Below are 17,239 nucleotides of genomic sequence, written 5' to 3' on the forward strand. Positions count from 1 at the left end.
GTACACTTCCCCCCCCCCTTTCGATCCCAGTCTTACTACTATGAGTATTAGTCTATGTACATCAAAAACAAACAACATTGTTTTATGTAGAACCTCTATTCCACTTGCAGAACTTCAAAGTTTGCAGTACATTCAGAGGAAACAGCTGCTTTAGGGGATTGATTCTGTCCGTCAGTGACAGAAGTCCTCTGTAACAGCAGACAAGTCACCTAAGTCAAACTTTTCACAGGCAATTATTGTATTTCTCATCTACTGGATGGCTGATTTGAATCCATGGGTTCTGATTTATGGAAGTACTGTTCTTAAAAAAATCAAGTTTTTGTTCTCTGAAGTAAGCTATCTAATTTGATAATATTTTGCCCATTACCTTTCCATATCTTTGTACTGGTGTGTGCCATAGAAAAGCTTGCAATAAAATTATTAATATTGTCTTTCAGTATGATTTGAATTCTGTGTGATAAATAAGGTGAACACTGAACTGAGAACAAACCATTGACAACTACTTTTTAAGTGATTGGTTTGCATTTTTATACTGAAAGAGGCAACATGTATTGGTTCTCTGTATGCACAATGGTAATTAAAATGCATGATAGTAAATAATAAAAACATTTAAGATAAATAATGACTTAGTACAGCCAAATGCAGTGTATTTCTCAGAGTTCACAAAATTATAATCAAAGGGAATTATCTTGTAAAAAAGCATTATAACTAGGTATTAGAATAAGAAATCACGATTAACGTTTTTTAGTTTCTCCATTTCTACGAATATTATTTCTTCTGTCTTAAGGAATATGCCATTGTAGAATTGAAAGCAGACTTTACTTGCATTTTGAAATGATTGGGTCATTGTTATTTTGGGATAGACTAGTTCCTTTTTTTTTTCTTCAGTCACTAACCGATGATTTGTTCCTTTGTTTTTGTCATGTGGTTATTAAAACCATACGGGTTACATAGAAAATGATTCTAACGGATGACATTAAAAAGTTTAGATAACTTTTAATTCTTCATACATATCGGAGAGATACTGTGGGTTAAATCCTGATGCCATCAATCTTTCTGAGAGGCTACTAAAGCCTGATAAGTAAGGGAAGTGTAGCAATATAATGGTCCTGTTGCTGACGGTCACTTATGGAGATTTCCAGTTCAGCATTTTTCATTGGGCTCCATATAGATCCATGGGAAAGCTGTTTCTTTCTTTATTTTTTTTTCTTTGAGGCAAAAAGTGTATAACTTAGTGGAGATATGGAAAATCTATTACTTTATTTTTAGCTAATAAGATTCTCTAAGTAAATCATAAAAGAGAAGAAGTAAGCCATTCCTCTGAGCTGCACAAAAATGGTTTTATTTGTTCTTTTGCCCTCCATTGTGTCTTTTTTGTAGAGAGTTTTGCTTCTGATGATTCATGCAATCCGCATGAAGCCATTTATCTGCAAGCAGATAAAATAAATTTGGTTTCATGGTCTTGAATCTGTTACCTTTCCTTCCTTTTGTGTCATTAAATTTACTGTGGTAAATGAAGTTACTGACTAAAGATTCTGTAACCTACTTTTGTTTTTAAGTTACTTTTATGAACTAATTTTTTAAAAAGTTAAGATTAAGACTGGAACAAGAACTGTTCATAGAAGACTTCCTGAAATACAGAAGACAGAAATATAATAAAGCATAAATAAAGTATTTCTTTCTAATGAGGAATGTGGCTTGGTTCTACTGGCCCACTTCATTTCTGGGTTGGTAGTTAAGAAAGTGATATTTTGTGGGAGTTTAGAACTGATAAAAAGAGTGGAAGAAATGTGGCTATTGAGTCACGTTGCTGTGCAGTTTTTTTGCACTGTCATTATTACATTTTTGTGGAAAAGTTCATATTTTTCCTTTGAGGTTAAAGATCAAATGCTCTTTCTGCTGGAAAGATGTTGTGGTCTGAAAACTCCAACAGCTGTTGACATAGATTAAGCTATTCATTAGAGACATTAATTTATATGCAGAAATTGCTGGAAGGTTATCTTCCAACGCTGTGGTTTTTCTCACATGTGGGTAGGAAATGAGTCCCGTTCAGTCTTACTTGAAATGGTGACTTTGATCTAGATTTCACCCAGAGTTTAAATTGAAGCTAACAAAAAAGGGACTTTGGAAGGTAGTTAGCATTATAAAACAATATCAATCTTGACGGTAAAGCTTATCTTTAGATATTCTTCCTATGTCCTTTTTAGGAAATATTCCTGGAAACTCTTCAAAACTAGGCATAAGCATTAGGACCCATGGATACTTTTGCCAGTTTGGGTGTGGCTTAAATACAAATTGACTCTAAGTGGTAGTATGAAATGTTGTGTTTGGGCAAGATACTAACACACTGAATATAATATAATATACTAGGTATGTTATTTTTAGAAGATCTGAAAATACCTATTTTGTGAGGTAGAAATCTTTCTCTAACAAATTAAGTTCATGATTTTTTTTGAATCATTAAAGAATATTGGTTTATCTGATGAAATAAGAGTTACCTTAGAGATAAATTACTGCTTTATAAATTTAAATGGAATAAAAATTATAGAAAAATGCCTGATTGCTGTTTGCTAAATTGCTTTAAACTTTATCTATGTATATATTTTAACTTTTTTCACAATTCTTCCAGAATTTTCTTTTAAATAATTTGAATAAAGAAGTCTACAAGCCACTGCTTATTAACTTTTCAGCACAAACTACAGCAGCTCAGACTCAGAATATTATAATGTCTAAGCTGGATAAAAGGAGAAAAGGAATTTTTGGACCCCCTCTTGGGAAAAGAATGGTAACCTATATATTTCAATATGTAAATAAGTGTTTAAATGCAAACAAATATGTGAATGCATTGTTTTCTCAACTGATTACAACTGATATCAAGAAAGGTTGATCAATTTCAAATAAGCCCTTGGAATTCTGGTTCTTTTTTATTCTTTTATATTTTATTTCTTATGTTTCCCATCTTCTTTATTCCTTCTCCCAGTACTATGCATATTGTTTTAATCAACAGAAAAAATGTTATGATATGAATAATGGTAAACAGTATTATCATACTTCCCCCTCCGTATTTTGTGATATTTTCCTTTACATAAGAGTTCTATATAGGTAAGGTGTTGCTAAAAACATAGCTCTTGACAGTCTTGTGGTTTCTGAGTTTTATGTAAATCTAAAAGCGGGGTGATGGTGGGTTTGACACTTGGATTTTGCATGTTATGGGGATGCTACAGAAGCTTGTTCAGCCCTCTCATTATTAGCCCTTGTTCATCTACACAGGAATCAGGGAAGGGGGATGTGGAATAAATCAAGAGGGCTTACGTAGCTCTGGGGGTAAACAAACAAATAAACAAAAACAATGTAGAAACCCGGATGGGTGTTTCTTGGTTCTCCATTCTCCTTGATCCTTGTGTTAAAGGGTCAGTAACTCTCCTCAAAACCATCTCAGTATGGTGCTCAGATAACAATGCTAACAAGGCTCATGATTTAACCTGTTTTCCTTCTCACCAAATTTCTGCTCTGTATCAATTAAAGGAAGAGAAGAGAGATAAAATGCATAAATGTGTTTCTAGAACTTGCATTAGTTGCGTTAGGCAACTAGTACCCGTGTCAAGATTTTTCCTGATCAGCAGTGGCCTATGCTTTAGGAATAACAGTGTCAAGAAAGATGTTATGCTTAATACATTTAAAAACAGAACCATAGTCTCAGCAAAGTTTCAGAATTTCATGGATCTTCTTGACTCCATCTTTTTTCCAAGAAAGGGCATATAAGTAGCACAGAAAGGTTTAAATAGCAAGTGTTATTTTGCTATTTTTCATTAAATACACTGAGATAAAAGAAGAGAAATACAGACTTTCTCTCCTCTATAGTTATGTTTTGGAATATCTTTAGAGTTGGCACAGTTACTTCTTAAGTTTGGTTTAATTTAACTCAGCAGCAATTCCATTAAGAACTTAAGGGCCATTTTTCAAAAACACGTAGTGAAGTGTATTACTCCCATTCACCAAAATAAATAAATACAAAATCCTTTGTTTTCCTTTTTCAGGTTGTATTTGTAGATGATGTTAACATGCCAGCCCGAGAGGTCTATGGCGCTCAACCTCCTGTTGAATTACTAAGGCAGTGGTTAGATCACTGGAATTGGTATGACCTTAAGGACTGCTCAGTGATTAAACTTGTAGATGTTCAAATTGTGTGTGCAATGGGGCCACCAGGTAAGAGATGTATAGTCTATGCTTTATCCTGTTTCATTGGTTTCCAAAGGCTGAATTGTTATTATTTTAGTTTGTATCTTTATGGCCTGGGATAGGACTCAGTGAACCCTTTCCTTGTAGGAAACATGAACAGAAATCATAGCAAAGTGGCTGAGGGGCAGCAAAGAGACTACACAAATCTGCAAGGAAGACACGTTGCTTTGCAGGATTTGTATTCAGGATTTTTGAAATTGTTTTGGTCTAATGAGACCATCTTCTTCAAAACTTTTAAAAATAGCACTAAATGGAGGCCTGCAGTAGATAAACCTTACTTTACTTGGCAAAAAAATGAGGGAAATCATATGATGTCAAGGTCGTTGTACTTCTCATAGCCTGTGTACATGTTGACTATGTATAGATAGTGATCAGTGTTGATTTACTTTATCATTTTGTTAGTTAGAAATATTTTATGCATACTTTATCAATTAAAATAAGGAATTAGTGTTTCTCTGATACTATTGTGTTTACTTTTAAATAATCTGTACACTCTATTTCCTTCACTACAGTAGGAATTGTGCAACAACTTCATGCTTCCTGAAGAAGCAAAACTGCTTCTTGCAATCATTTGTCAGTGTGTTCATCCACAGTTCAAAGCACTTCATCTAAGCATCAGTCTGTGGAACAACTGAGCAGAAACTGCGAAGGAAGTGCATAACTTTATTGCACTCCTTTTTTACATTGGAAATAGCCAAATCTTGGAGGTGCTTTTTCTGCAAAGCCTCCCTTCATGCTGTGGTCCTGTTCCAAGTGACTTTGGACTGCCTTCCAGTTTTCTTATTGTTGAACGGATTAAACACACACACACACACACACACAAAACCTGATCATATGTACAAGTTGAATCAAATATATTTTGAGAACTCACAAAGTTATATTCTTCATTCCAGTCTGTTTATTATTTTTTTCTACTAATAAGAAATTAAAATCTGAAATCTGCATGTTTATGTAGTGTTATTAAAGGAAATATGGAGCTATTTAGAGCTACTTTCTTAAAGTTAGAATTAAAATTTATATTTGAAAAAGAGTATCTTTTGGGTAAAATTCATATTTATATCCCAATAGCTTGTCTAAATTTGCCATCAGTGCACGTGCAAAATTAAACGTGCCTTGTAAAATGCTGTGTCCAGGAGACAAACATGGTATGGAAGGAATTACAATGAATAAATTACAATGAATATCTCTCCTTTGCCCTATTCAGGATAAAATAATGAGATTCCTAAGCAGATACTAGTAATATGTATACAGTTATATGTGTATATATACAGTTTATATATGAATATAGACAATTACTAGTTCTGCTTAGTCTCAGCTGGCTGAATGTGAGACAGCTCCATAAGTCTTATGGTTTCATTAGAGCAGGGTCACACCTGAGCTACTAAGTCACGCCTCTTGACTTACTGTGCTAAATGTGTTTGCCTTTTGCTATGGTCCTGATGTTAGGAATGGTACATTGTCCACTTTTCAGCTACTTCTTCCTAATTTGCTGCTATAAGAAGCTTTAACACATTGTGCAGCATCTTAGCCCTGAATTCCCAACAGAAGGAATGAATATCCATTACATTTTACATCTTCCTATTTCCGTACATGTCTTTGTTATCCAAATCACAGTATAGTCATAGCAGCTACTAACTCTAGAACTGGGATAAAATTTAAATTTAATAAGGTATACAGTACTAGTTGTAAAGGCTGCTTTTGTGGTAATGCTTTCAAAATCAAGAACGTAGGTTTGGAATTTATGATAAAAGCTTTCTTCTGTAACAGAAATGTAGTTAAAATAATGTAAAATTATCCATCTATAACTTGACCGTTTCAATCTGTATTTTACAGATTATATCTTACAGGAGAACAGTATGACTGTTTTTACTGTCTTGTTGCTTTCATTAGGTTTATGACGGTGTGGTACTTTTCGATGCAACACTGCTAGCTAAATCAAAGATGACTATTAGAAAAAAAAAATTGCTAGTTTTTCCCTGTTTTACTCTAAGTTTTTCTGTTATTTATAGCATTGCTTTCTAATATTTAGGTGGCGGCCGAAACCCAGTGACACCACGATTCTTGCGACACTTCAATAAAGTTACTATTAATGAGTTTGATGATGAATCCATGTACACAATTTTTTCTAGAATCTTAGACTGGCATCTGACTATATGGTAAGGAACCTCTAGATATTGAGAAAAATCAAAATGAGTATTTAAATTATGGTACTAGGAAGTCTCAAAAGATATGTCATAGGACGCTTCTCTTGAAAAGAAATGTCCATCTTTTCTATTGTGTCTTTTGTAGTATTCATTACTCCACAAAACTAAGGCTCATGCAAAAATACTCCAGTGGAGAAGTGCCTATTCTGAAGTCTCCAACCAAGTTTTAGATTAGCTGAGGCTAATTCAGTTATTTGGGATATTTCTATGAACAGTATTCTTTGATGTATAACAAATAATAGTAGAATTTGGTTAGTCGTTATTCAAAGAATAGAACTGGAAACTGTTCTTAAATTTCGTGTGGTTTGAGAAGGCTTATTCTTTCTTTGGCCTTTCACCACGGCATAATTTTTGATTCTATGATTAGAAATTTTTATATTTTTATATTTTTATTTAAGTTTTACTATTCTATCCATTCTGACAGCTAAGTCCCAAAAGACCGTAATATCTCATTTCTAGATGAGGCTTGTGCTTTGACAGCTTCTGACTCTCTGAAGGGAGAAGACAGCAAGAGTTATTTGACCTACTTTACTGTTGCTAATCATAAAAATGGGGGAAAAGGGTATTAATTAGTTGTCTAACATAGCCAAATTTGTCAATATGTTCCACAGTTACTAGATTTGATTCACAGACAGAGTTAATCTTGTTGATCCAGTAAGAGAACTAAGATTTGTAAAACTGTCTGTGAGGAAGTTTAATCTTAGAATTTTAAAATTGGCATGGACTCAGAAGTAAATCAGTATACATACATAATATTGTTTATTAATTCACATGCTAGTATGATGGAATTGTGAGATTCACCTTGTTCTTATCATCTTTTATAACTTGTCAGTTATAGCTTTCCATCACAATATGTAGAATTGACTCCACAAATTATTAATGGAACCATGCGTATATATAAAGAAGCTATGAAGAATCTGCTTCCTACTCCAGCCAAATCACACTATTTATTCAATCTCCGTGATTTTTCACGTGTTATTCAAGGTGTTTGCCTGTCGAGGCCTGAAACAACAGAATCCACAGGAATGATGAAACGTCTTTGGGTTCATGAGGTAAATCACCTAATACTAAAAAAATAATATTATAAATAAGAAAAAGATGCAGATTTGTGTATAAAAGTTTTTGTAATATTATTTTGCATTGGTTAGCAGCTGTAAATTGATATTACATTCATGAGACAGGATTTTGTCTATTGTATGGGCAGAGGGAATAAGACTTGTTTGAAGTATGAATCTTCTCTCAGTAGACAAGCTGACTGTTGATTCCTTCACTTTCATGTGAAGGAATGTGCTCTCTGCAGCTTTGAAGGTCTGCACAGTCCTTTCCATTTCTTCTCTTCTTCCTCCCCCAAAACACAAATTAATGGTGAGAAGAACAGCAAGTAGTCATGGGTCATGGGAAATTTTAGTAATCTAAAGTATGGTCCCCACTTTATTTTTTTTCTTTCCAGTCTTCTTTTAGAAGAAATTCCTGATCTTTCTGTTTTCAGCGTTTCCTAATCTTTCAGTCATAATAGGACAGACACTCTAGAGAAACTCAAGTGAACCATCCTTTTTGAGGCAGGAGGAGAATGCTCCAAATAGGTGGTATCTACTTTTTTTTTTTTTTTTTTTTTTTTTTCCCCTCTCCTGGATTAAAAGAAAGCAAGGTTGTTGGTAATTGTTGCTTTTTAAATATTTAGCATAAGTTCATAGAATCAAATCAAAATAAAGTGACCGTGGAAGAAATCTTTAGTGATCATGTAGTCCAATATACTTCTCCAAAGCAGGATCACAAAGAAAAGATCAAGTAACTTTTGAAGTTTTTTTTAGAAATTTCTTAAGAGTTCTCTAAGTATGAATACAATCTATTCCAGGCAATCCATTCATGCTGTTCACTATCTTTTTCATTAAAAAGATTTTCTAATATCCAACTGCAGTCTTCTTCCCTGAAATACAAACCCATATCTTGTCCTATCTTGCAGTATACAGAAAGATCAACATAATCCCATCCTCTTTGCAGCAGCCTTTTATACATTTATCTAATATGTTAATAAATGTGTAGTGTGTGTGTGTATATTTCCATACAGACTTTCACTTTAATTCCAAAATAATATTACTTGTCTCAACTGTTCAGATTGATTCTAAATATCTGTTTATTTTTTTCTATGTAGTGAAGTTTAAGATACATATATATATATATTATTCAATACATAATCTTTTGCAGATTGGTATTTGTTTTATCTTGACTAAAAAATACAAATTCAAGAGCAGAAGCAACTATTAAAAGAATTACATTTTTATCTTACAGGTTCTTAGAGTGTATTATGATCGCTTGGTGGATAATCCTGATAGGGCTTGGCTTGCTGGATTTATCCAAGAAGTAGTGAAAGATGATTTACATGAAGACTTTCATGAACTCTTCCAGAATCTGGACTTCAATAACGATGGAAGAGTGGAAGAAGATGACTTACGTAGCTTAATGTTTTGTGATTTTCATGACCCTAAAAGAGATGACACTAAATACAGGGAGATTAGTGATGTGGATCAGCTGAGATTAGTTGTAGAGAGTCACCTCGAAGAGTTTAATAACTTGAGCAGAAAGCCAATGCAGCTTGTCTTGTTCCAGTTCGCTATAGAACATATTTGTAGAATTTCCCGCATTCTGAAACAGCCTCGCAGCCATGCCCTTCTTGTTGGTGTTGGAGGTAGCGGTCGACAATCTCTTACTCGATTAGCAGCCCATATGGCTGAGTACAACCTTTTCCAGGTTGAAATAAGTAAAAGTTATGGTATCAATGAGTGGCACAAAGACTTAAAAATCATACTAAGAAAATCTACTGAAGCAGAAATGCAGGGAGTTTTCTTGTTTACAGATACACAGATAAAAAAGGAGTCATTCTTAGAAGACATTAACAACTTACTAAATGCAGGTGAAGTGCCAAATCTCTTTGCAGTAGATGAGAAACAAGAAATTTGTGAACAAATGCACCAAATAGATCGCCAGCGGGACAGGACAAAACAGACTGATGGAAGTCCTATAGCTCTTTTTAACATGTTTGTTGATCGCTGCCGAGATCAGCTTCATATAGTATTGGCAATGAGTCCTATTGGAGATGCTTTCCGTAATCGCCTTCGTAAATTTCCAGCTCTTGTCAACTGCTGCACACTAGACTGGTTTCAGGTAAAAAAAAAAAAAAAAAAAAAAAAAGAAAAAAATTGTTGGGCTTGTTTTTTCTAAGGGAAATGTAATAGAAATAGGACTTCAACCCTTTTTGTAAAGTAATTCTCTTTGGTCCAGTTAGCAGTGAAAAATACCTTAGATTTTCTTAGCATCATATTTTAAATTGTTTGCATAATTAGAATCATCTTGACTGTAATTAAGGCCAGTATAGGCAGAATGCAAAATCATCAAGAAAATAAATATCAGGATGTGGTATAAAAGTATAAACGGATGAGCACAGTACTGTAGACACTATAGATTTAAATATCTATTATTTTCTTCTATTATAAGGACTACCAGAATCTATGGTCCAAAAAAAGTTTGAAATCTCTGTCAAAGATATTTTTCCTCACTACTCTGCAGTAGGATTTTTTTCCATCTGCATGTTATATACAAAAAGCTTCATACATAATATTTAAGAAGTAGGATTTAAAGAATCTGAGGAAATTAAATTTCATCAAGTTTTAAAAGGTCCTACTGTATCTTTAAACATTACTTTGAAAAGGAAGAACAGAGACAGTCATACACCCCTATGGATACATTGAAAATGCAAAATTTTTCTTATAGTAAAAGTATTTCTTCCAGATAAAAGAAGATGGTGTCCTTGAACTGAATCTCTAGATCCTAGATATTTGAATTCTTTCCTGTACTGTTATTATCCTGTTTGATAATGATGGATCAGGCCATTTCTTTATGCCTTCATCTATGAAATGGAGTAAAGACACTTTTTTAAAAAAATATTTTGAGATCTATGAGTATGAAGTACTGAATAAGGGAGTGTTTATTCATTTGTTTCAGACATGGCCTGAAGATGCATTAGAAGCAGTTGCTTCTCGCTTCTTGGAAGATGTCGAAATGTCCAAAGAAACTCGAAGTGCGTGTATTGATATGTGTAAAAGCTTTCATACATCTACCATTGTTTTATCTGACTTATTCCATGTGGAACTGCAAAGACACAACTATGTTACACCTACTTCATACTTGGAATTGATCTCCACTTTTAAAACTCTACTTGAAAAGAAGCGCACGTAAGAATTTGTATTTATGACCTTTTCTAATGGAACTCAAGTTCTCAAAATATTATTTTCTATTTCCTATAGCTAATCTGAACAAAACAAATTAATTGTTTCTAGTAAACTTAAATTGATAGAATTGTACATGGATTAAATATATTCCTAGGACATGTACTTGATTCTTGGACAAAAGGTGTGACTTGATGCCTACAAAATATTCTTGCATTAGAACACTTTTAGCATCCCTAGTGTAGCTGTATGTTGATTATATATATATTATGCTGCCAGAATAATTAATGCAGCCTGCTTCCTCTGAGATTTGTTGGAGGATGTCTCCATCTTCTGAGTTGCTAGGTGCCATTGGCTTGCTAGTAGGGTATAGCTGTGCTATATCTGTGCAGAAAGGACCTCCATATGCATATGCACATCTGTTCTGCTCTCATGGATGCTAAGATGAAGTTCCTTTCCTTTCATTTTATTCCCACTGGTAGGACACTGCCATGACAATTAGGACAAGTGCTTAATTTGACCAGCAGGCTGTGTGAAGTGCTTTGTGCAGCAAGAAATTCCAGGAATAAAGGAATATAATCTTCAATATAATGACCTAATGTCTTTGGAATTTCTTCACTGTTGGCTGTCCTCAGAGCCATTCACATTCTGTTGCTAAAATGATTTTTCTCGATTATATTAATATTATTCCAACCTCACCTCAACTAATAATTTCCTCCTACTCCTTCTCTTGTCTGTTAACTACTGTGTCATCTTGATTTATTTTTTTTAGCTCCTGCCAACGAAGTGGCAAGCAAGGGCTTAATAAGCACTTATTTATCTTTATGTGACAAAGTATATATCCGTATCCCAACTTCTGAGTATGCATGGTAGAACAGGTAAAGACTATGTCTCAAGTAACCCCTGCTATGTTTACTATTTGATGAGCAAATTAAACAAGCATGGCAGAGAATTTGCTTATTCAGAGTAGTGAGAAATCGGGGGAATGGGTCCCAGTGAATGAAGTGATCAAGTACTGATAAAATATCTTTATAATATAGTGGTGTGTTTTTTTCAGTAAGGTGATGGAAATGAAAAGAAGATACGAAGTTGGCTTGGAGAAACTGAACTCTGCTGCATCCCAGGTAGCCTTAATGCAGTCTGAGCTGGAAGCTCTGCAACCTCAGTTACGGCAAGCTAGCAAGGAAGTTGATGAGATGATGGTAGTTATTCAAAAAGAGTCTCTGGAAGTAGCCAAAACTGAAAAAATTGTGAAAGCTGATGAAGCGGTGGCAAATGAGCAAGCTATGGCTGCCAAAGCCATCAAAGATGATTGCGATGCTGACTTAGCTCAAGCCATGCCTTGTTTAGAAGCTGCTCTGGCTGCCCTTGACACTCTAACTGCACAGGTATGTCTAACAGTATGTATTTATGCACTAGAGAGGTATTCAGAGAAACAAAAGCATGGAATTATATGTCTTTTCATATTTTACATGATTCTAACAAACACAAAGTTTTATAATTTGGAAACTTCTTGAAACCTTTCAGGTTTTTTTTCTAGCCAAAAAGCTGTAAGACTATATTTTTATGAGCTACAGGATCAAATATTCTAGATATTTCAAAATTCATAGTTATAAAAAATATTCTGAGTTAGCAATAGAGAAGTTACAAAAACTATACTTTTCATTTTCTTATTCAGAACCTGCCAGCCTGTCAACTATTATTTCTATATCCAGTCTTGCAGAGCCTAGAAATAGAAGTTGTGATTCTGTGTCTCCCTGCGTTAAGGACACATACTCTTCTTAAGAGCATGACACTGGAGGCAGACACTTCTGGTTTTATGGTCTTCCTTGCCTAGATAATATTTTGACCATGGCAGAATGAAAGGAAGTTTCCCAGATGGTAAAAGTGAGGGTGGACTAAGTGTACTTCTGCTGTTGTGGCTAAAATGAGAATTTTCAAATACTTTCAAGGAAATCCTAGCTGGAAAGCAGTTATTTTGTTACATACAGTTATTTTTTGGTATCAAAAGTTTTAGATTAGGCCATTATCAGATCATTGGCATGGTTTGTGAAAATAGTACATGACTTAGTCACTTCAAGGCAATTATACTTGCGAATAACAAAACAAGAACAAGGCTTTGAAGGCCGATGAAGTAATTAATTCTTTAGCTGCTGTGAATGCCTAGTGTATCAAAGAAAGGAATATTATAATACAAGAGAAAAAAATGCAGTAGGAACTTCCAGTGGAAAAAAAAGGAGGTTTTTCCTTAAAACATAATTAAATATCATGATGAAAATGGACACACATACCAAAAAAAAAAGTTTGTGTAGGAAAGCTTACAGATACAAAACTCTCTGATTCACCCTACACTCCTCTCATGATAAGCAGAGCAGGAAACAATTTGCAAATTGTGCCCATAAACTAGTTAGTTTACTAGCCTTCTGTTTAATCAGTTGTGCACTGTGTGTAGAATTGTTCAATTCTTTTATATTATTTTCTATATTTGCATTTAAAACTTTGCTTATTCATATCCTGTTTTCTTCTCATTACTAGTGAATGAAGAGAGAAGCTGCATCATCAAAAAAAAAGAAAAATTTTTTTCTCAGTGTTTTTCTTTCTTTCAGTTGTTTTTCCCTCATTCAGTTCACTCTGGAAATTTAATAACTGACCAGAATACGAATAGATTTATTTCTATACTTGGAGTGTATAGATGTTTAGTTCTGCGCTGAAGGCAGTTTTTACCTTATGCTATCTTAAATTTACTAATACACTGCTGAAGTGATTCTTTAAGTTTGAAAGTATCATATTAGAGCCTGAACTGAAATGTAGAGTTGAAATATCTAAATTTATGACTGAAGTGCAATGCCCACTACTGACTTAGGAGCAGAAACAGTACAACTAAAAATGAGTTACAGATGAGATTTTTTTTCTCCTATAAACTGATTGTTGACTAGGTTTCACGTCTTTTTGTTTAAATGCTTAACCTGAATAGCACCTTAAAGAATGAAGTACAGTAGTAAAAAATGAAATAAACATTTTTCTAAAAGAAAATTATATATATATATATATATAAACTACTAAAGGTTGTGCTTTTGTTTCTTTTTTGTTTGTTTGTTTGTTTACCTGTTTTTAAGGATATTACAGTAGTTAAGTCCATGAAGAGTCCTCCTGCTGGTGTCAAGCTTGTAATGGAAGCTATATGCATCCTTAAGGGAATAAAGGCAGATAGGATTCCAGATCCAACAGGTTCTGGAAGAAAAATTGAGGATTTCTGGGGTCCAGCTAAGAGACTTCTGGGTGACATAAGATTTCTTCAGTCTCTTCATGAATATGACAAGGATAACATTCCCCCAGCTTACATGGCTATCATAAGAAAACAGTATCTTATAAATCCTGAGTTTGTACCAGACAAGATTCGAAATGCTTCCACAGCAGCAGAGGGTCTGTGCAAATGGGTCATAGCCATGGAGTTTTATGATACGTAAGTATGTATAAAAAATAGTTAAAATAAATTTAATTAAAAAGATCAGTTTATTTCAATACCAGAAGAGATCTGAAATTCTTACCAGTGGGAAATTTGAGCAAATAAAGAAACATTCACTCATATCAGATACCAGTGTTAAGGTGTAGAGCCTGATTTTCAGTTCTGGACTTTTCTGAGAAGGCATGGGAGCAATTTGTTCAGTTAGCAAATAAAGTTAACCTTTTAGAAAGCTGCATAGTGACAGAGGCATTATTGAAATGTCTTTGGAAGCTTCTGAAAGTCATATCAAGCCCGAAGGATATTTTTGGTTACACATTGTATTTGATGCAGTGAAAAACGTGTGCTTAAGTTTTGATGATGTTTCCTAATTTGAAACATTAGGAACCCCCATTTAACAGTAAATCAGACTGGGATGACTAAGGCAAACTTGTAATTTGAAATTTGAGTAATGGTAAGTAGCACATGCTTTCATTTGAGAGGATGTTTGTTACTTGACAAACAAGATAAGTAAATGCATACTTGGTAAAGTTTTGAATTTGAGAACAACTTTGTAATATTATAAAGGCCTATTTTCAGAAAGAAAATTAACTAAAAATGTGGACCTTAAAGGTGATATGTAACTTACCAGTAAGAGCGGGGATTCACTAGTTATGAGGCTAATACTTATGGAATACCGTTTCAGTTGATTTAGGACATTCTAGCATGTTTTCTTGTTTCCTTTTTTTTTTTTTTTCTTTTGGAAAGATAGTATGTTTTTGATTAATATGATGCTTCCAGTATTTTCCTCATGAAAGCATCAATGGAAAAGATTGAAATCCTCAAAGTCCTCAAAACTGGAAAATAGATTGTTGGATATTAAAAGTTTTTTTCCTCTCTCTCTTTTGTGTACAGTGTGTGTGTAACTTAATATGATTATTTGTGTGTTTCTAATGGAACAAATCTGTAATGGATTCTAAATTGTAATCAAATGGGAACACAATTTGGAAGATAACCATTTTCACTTTAAAGCATTAGCTCTTGTTACAGAAAATTTTGCAGAAACTGCTTAAGCCAGAAAGTATCAGCACAGAAAAAAGTGATGAATGCCGGTTGTGTTCAGATATCAAATAATGAAAAACAGAATGTTGCGTGAGCTACTGAGTAGTTATTTCCCTTCATCTTTCCTATGCTCATTTTTTAACGCTAACCCTGGATTGACGGTGTATCTTTCAGATGTTTAATTTATTTTTTGGCCATATTTAGAGTGACAAAAAATGTTGCACCCAAAAAACTGAAGTTGAATGAAGCTGAAGGAAAATTAAAGATTGCTATGGATGGCCTAAGAAAGAAACAAGCAGACCTGAAGGAAGTTCAAGATAAATTGGCTATACTCCAACAGACCCTGGAATCCAAGAAACGGGAGAAGGCTGACTTGGAAAATCAGGTATATGATGCAAAAAATGAACTGTTGTTCTGTTCTTTTTTTTAGAAAAGATATTTAAAATTTGTTTCTCTCTCAAATGAGATTTCTCCTTTTAACTATCAATATGTTGAACAAGTCCTATTCCTAGATTACTGGTTTTTTATTTCATTATAATGGTCTTGAAGTTACAAATAGGCAAAGCATGAGGAACAAATGCTTTAAAATAATGAAAAATGTAGATGTTATGAATTTAGTGATACCCCTCTGCTGCATCCTCACTCATATCTGCTTTCCTGTGAGGTGGTAAATTTTTAATGATTGTACTAAAAATTTGATTCTTTATTAAATTGTAAGTCAGTACATTTAAAGTTTTGAAAGCTTATTTACACCTTCTGTGCCAAAACAATTTTGAGAACGTTCATGGTAAACTCTGCTCCTGACACATAATAGCCATTATGTGTGCAGAGATAGGCGATGTTTTGAAGATGGTCATTTTTATTTATTTCTAAGATTTACAGTACAACACCGTGAGGTTTTGTTACAAGAATAGTATCAGAATTTGAAATGGAGCCTTAATTCTTGTCTGTAGTTAAACTCAGCTCTCTGTGTGTTTCTTCTGTATCCTGATATGGTAGTGTTTGGAAGAAGGGAGGACTAAACTACCTGAGCAGTTTGTTACTAGCATGGTGTAAATTGCCTGCTGTGGTTACCAGAAAAGAGAGAGGGTTTAACAGCAAAACAAGAGTTGGCAACATTTTACTCCTGTCCTGCAGCTGAAATGTGTCTCTACTACATAGTAAAGAACTCTAACAGAGCTGGATTAAATTCCTCTTAAATGATATTTAAATAATATTTTTGTTAGATTCTACACAAACTTGGAAGGATGGCATAGTTGAAAACCTACAAAAGAAACGCGGATTATATATTCATAAGGAGGGTTTTTTTTTTCACAAGAAAGAACATGCCTACTTTCATGAAAGAAACAGTGATCTCTGAGATGTTTTTTTTCTCTTGTGACATGTCAATCATTTCCTTGACTTAATATTTTACAGATCACATGCAGAGCTATTATGAATTACATGTTTTATATTATTTTTCTTTCCTAGTTTAGGTGAAAAATTAACTGAAATTTTATGGAATTTACTGTGCTTACTGAGATTTACTGTTTACTGAGATTGTTTTTGCTCTTTAAACAATTTTATTGTAATCAGAAGTTTTCTTTCTATTCCATGAAATTATGTAGAAAACACCTGCACAGAAAAATAGCCTTTGAATGCTTTTGATGTTTGTAAAATATCTTTAAAGTGATCAAGTAATATAATCAACTATTTTTTTTTTCTAAGGTTGACTTATGCTGCAAAAAACTACAGCGAGCAGAACAACTGATTGGAGGCCTTGGGGGTGAGAAAACTCGGTGGAATGAGACTGCTTTGGAGCTGGCAAGGCAGTACATCAATTTGACTGGGGATATACTTATTTCATCAGGAATTGTAGCTTACCTAGGAGCCTTTACATCCAGCTACAGACAAGTAATATGCATAATTTTGTCTGTGTGTTTTGTAATAATCTAAATTTAATTCATTTTTATTCTACTATACAGTTTATATTTTTAAATTATATTTTAATAGAATTTGTAAGAACTGAAACTGTATCATATGATTTTGAGTTTTGTTTATAAGTACTGTAATGTACTTAATGCTATGTA

General features: G+C 33.7%; 1 protein-coding gene across 20 annotated transcripts in view; it reads left to right on the plus strand.

Moving 5' to 3' along the window:
- DNAH7 (dynein axonemal heavy chain 7) overlaps positions 1 to 17,239 on the plus strand; it is a 118,570-nt gene that overhangs the window by 51,614 nt on the left and 49,717 nt on the right. For 18 of the 20 annotated variants that reach the window (XR_013953647.1, XM_080599851.1, XM_080599864.1 and 15 more), the window contains 10 exons: positions 2,630 to 2,785; positions 4,038 to 4,206; positions 6,269 to 6,395; positions 7,276 to 7,495; positions 8,733 to 9,605; positions 10,443 to 10,672; positions 11,724 to 12,054; positions 13,783 to 14,129; positions 15,345 to 15,555; positions 16,878 to 17,063. Coding sequence is in view for 19 of the 20 variants with exons in the window: in XM_080599851.1 (XP_080455977.1) it covers positions 2,630 to 2,785; positions 4,038 to 4,206; positions 6,269 to 6,395; positions 7,276 to 7,495; positions 8,733 to 9,605; positions 10,443 to 10,672; positions 11,724 to 12,054; positions 13,783 to 14,129; positions 15,345 to 15,555; positions 16,878 to 17,063 (2,850 nt within the window). In the remaining variant the exon portion in view is untranslated. The remainder of the gene's footprint in view (positions 1 to 2,629; positions 2,786 to 4,037; positions 4,207 to 6,268; positions 6,396 to 7,275; positions 7,496 to 8,732; positions 9,606 to 10,442; positions 10,673 to 11,723; positions 12,055 to 13,782; positions 14,130 to 15,344; positions 15,556 to 16,877; positions 17,064 to 17,239) is intronic. The other 2 variants (XM_080599863.1, XM_080599862.1) reach the window with 2 other exon arrangements.

Source organism: Anser brachyrhynchus (genome assembly GCF_964034855.1).
Source record: "Anser brachyrhynchus genome assembly, chromosome: 7".
NCBI classification, from domain to species: Eukaryota; Metazoa; Chordata; class Aves; order Anseriformes; family Anatidae; genus Anser; species Anser brachyrhynchus.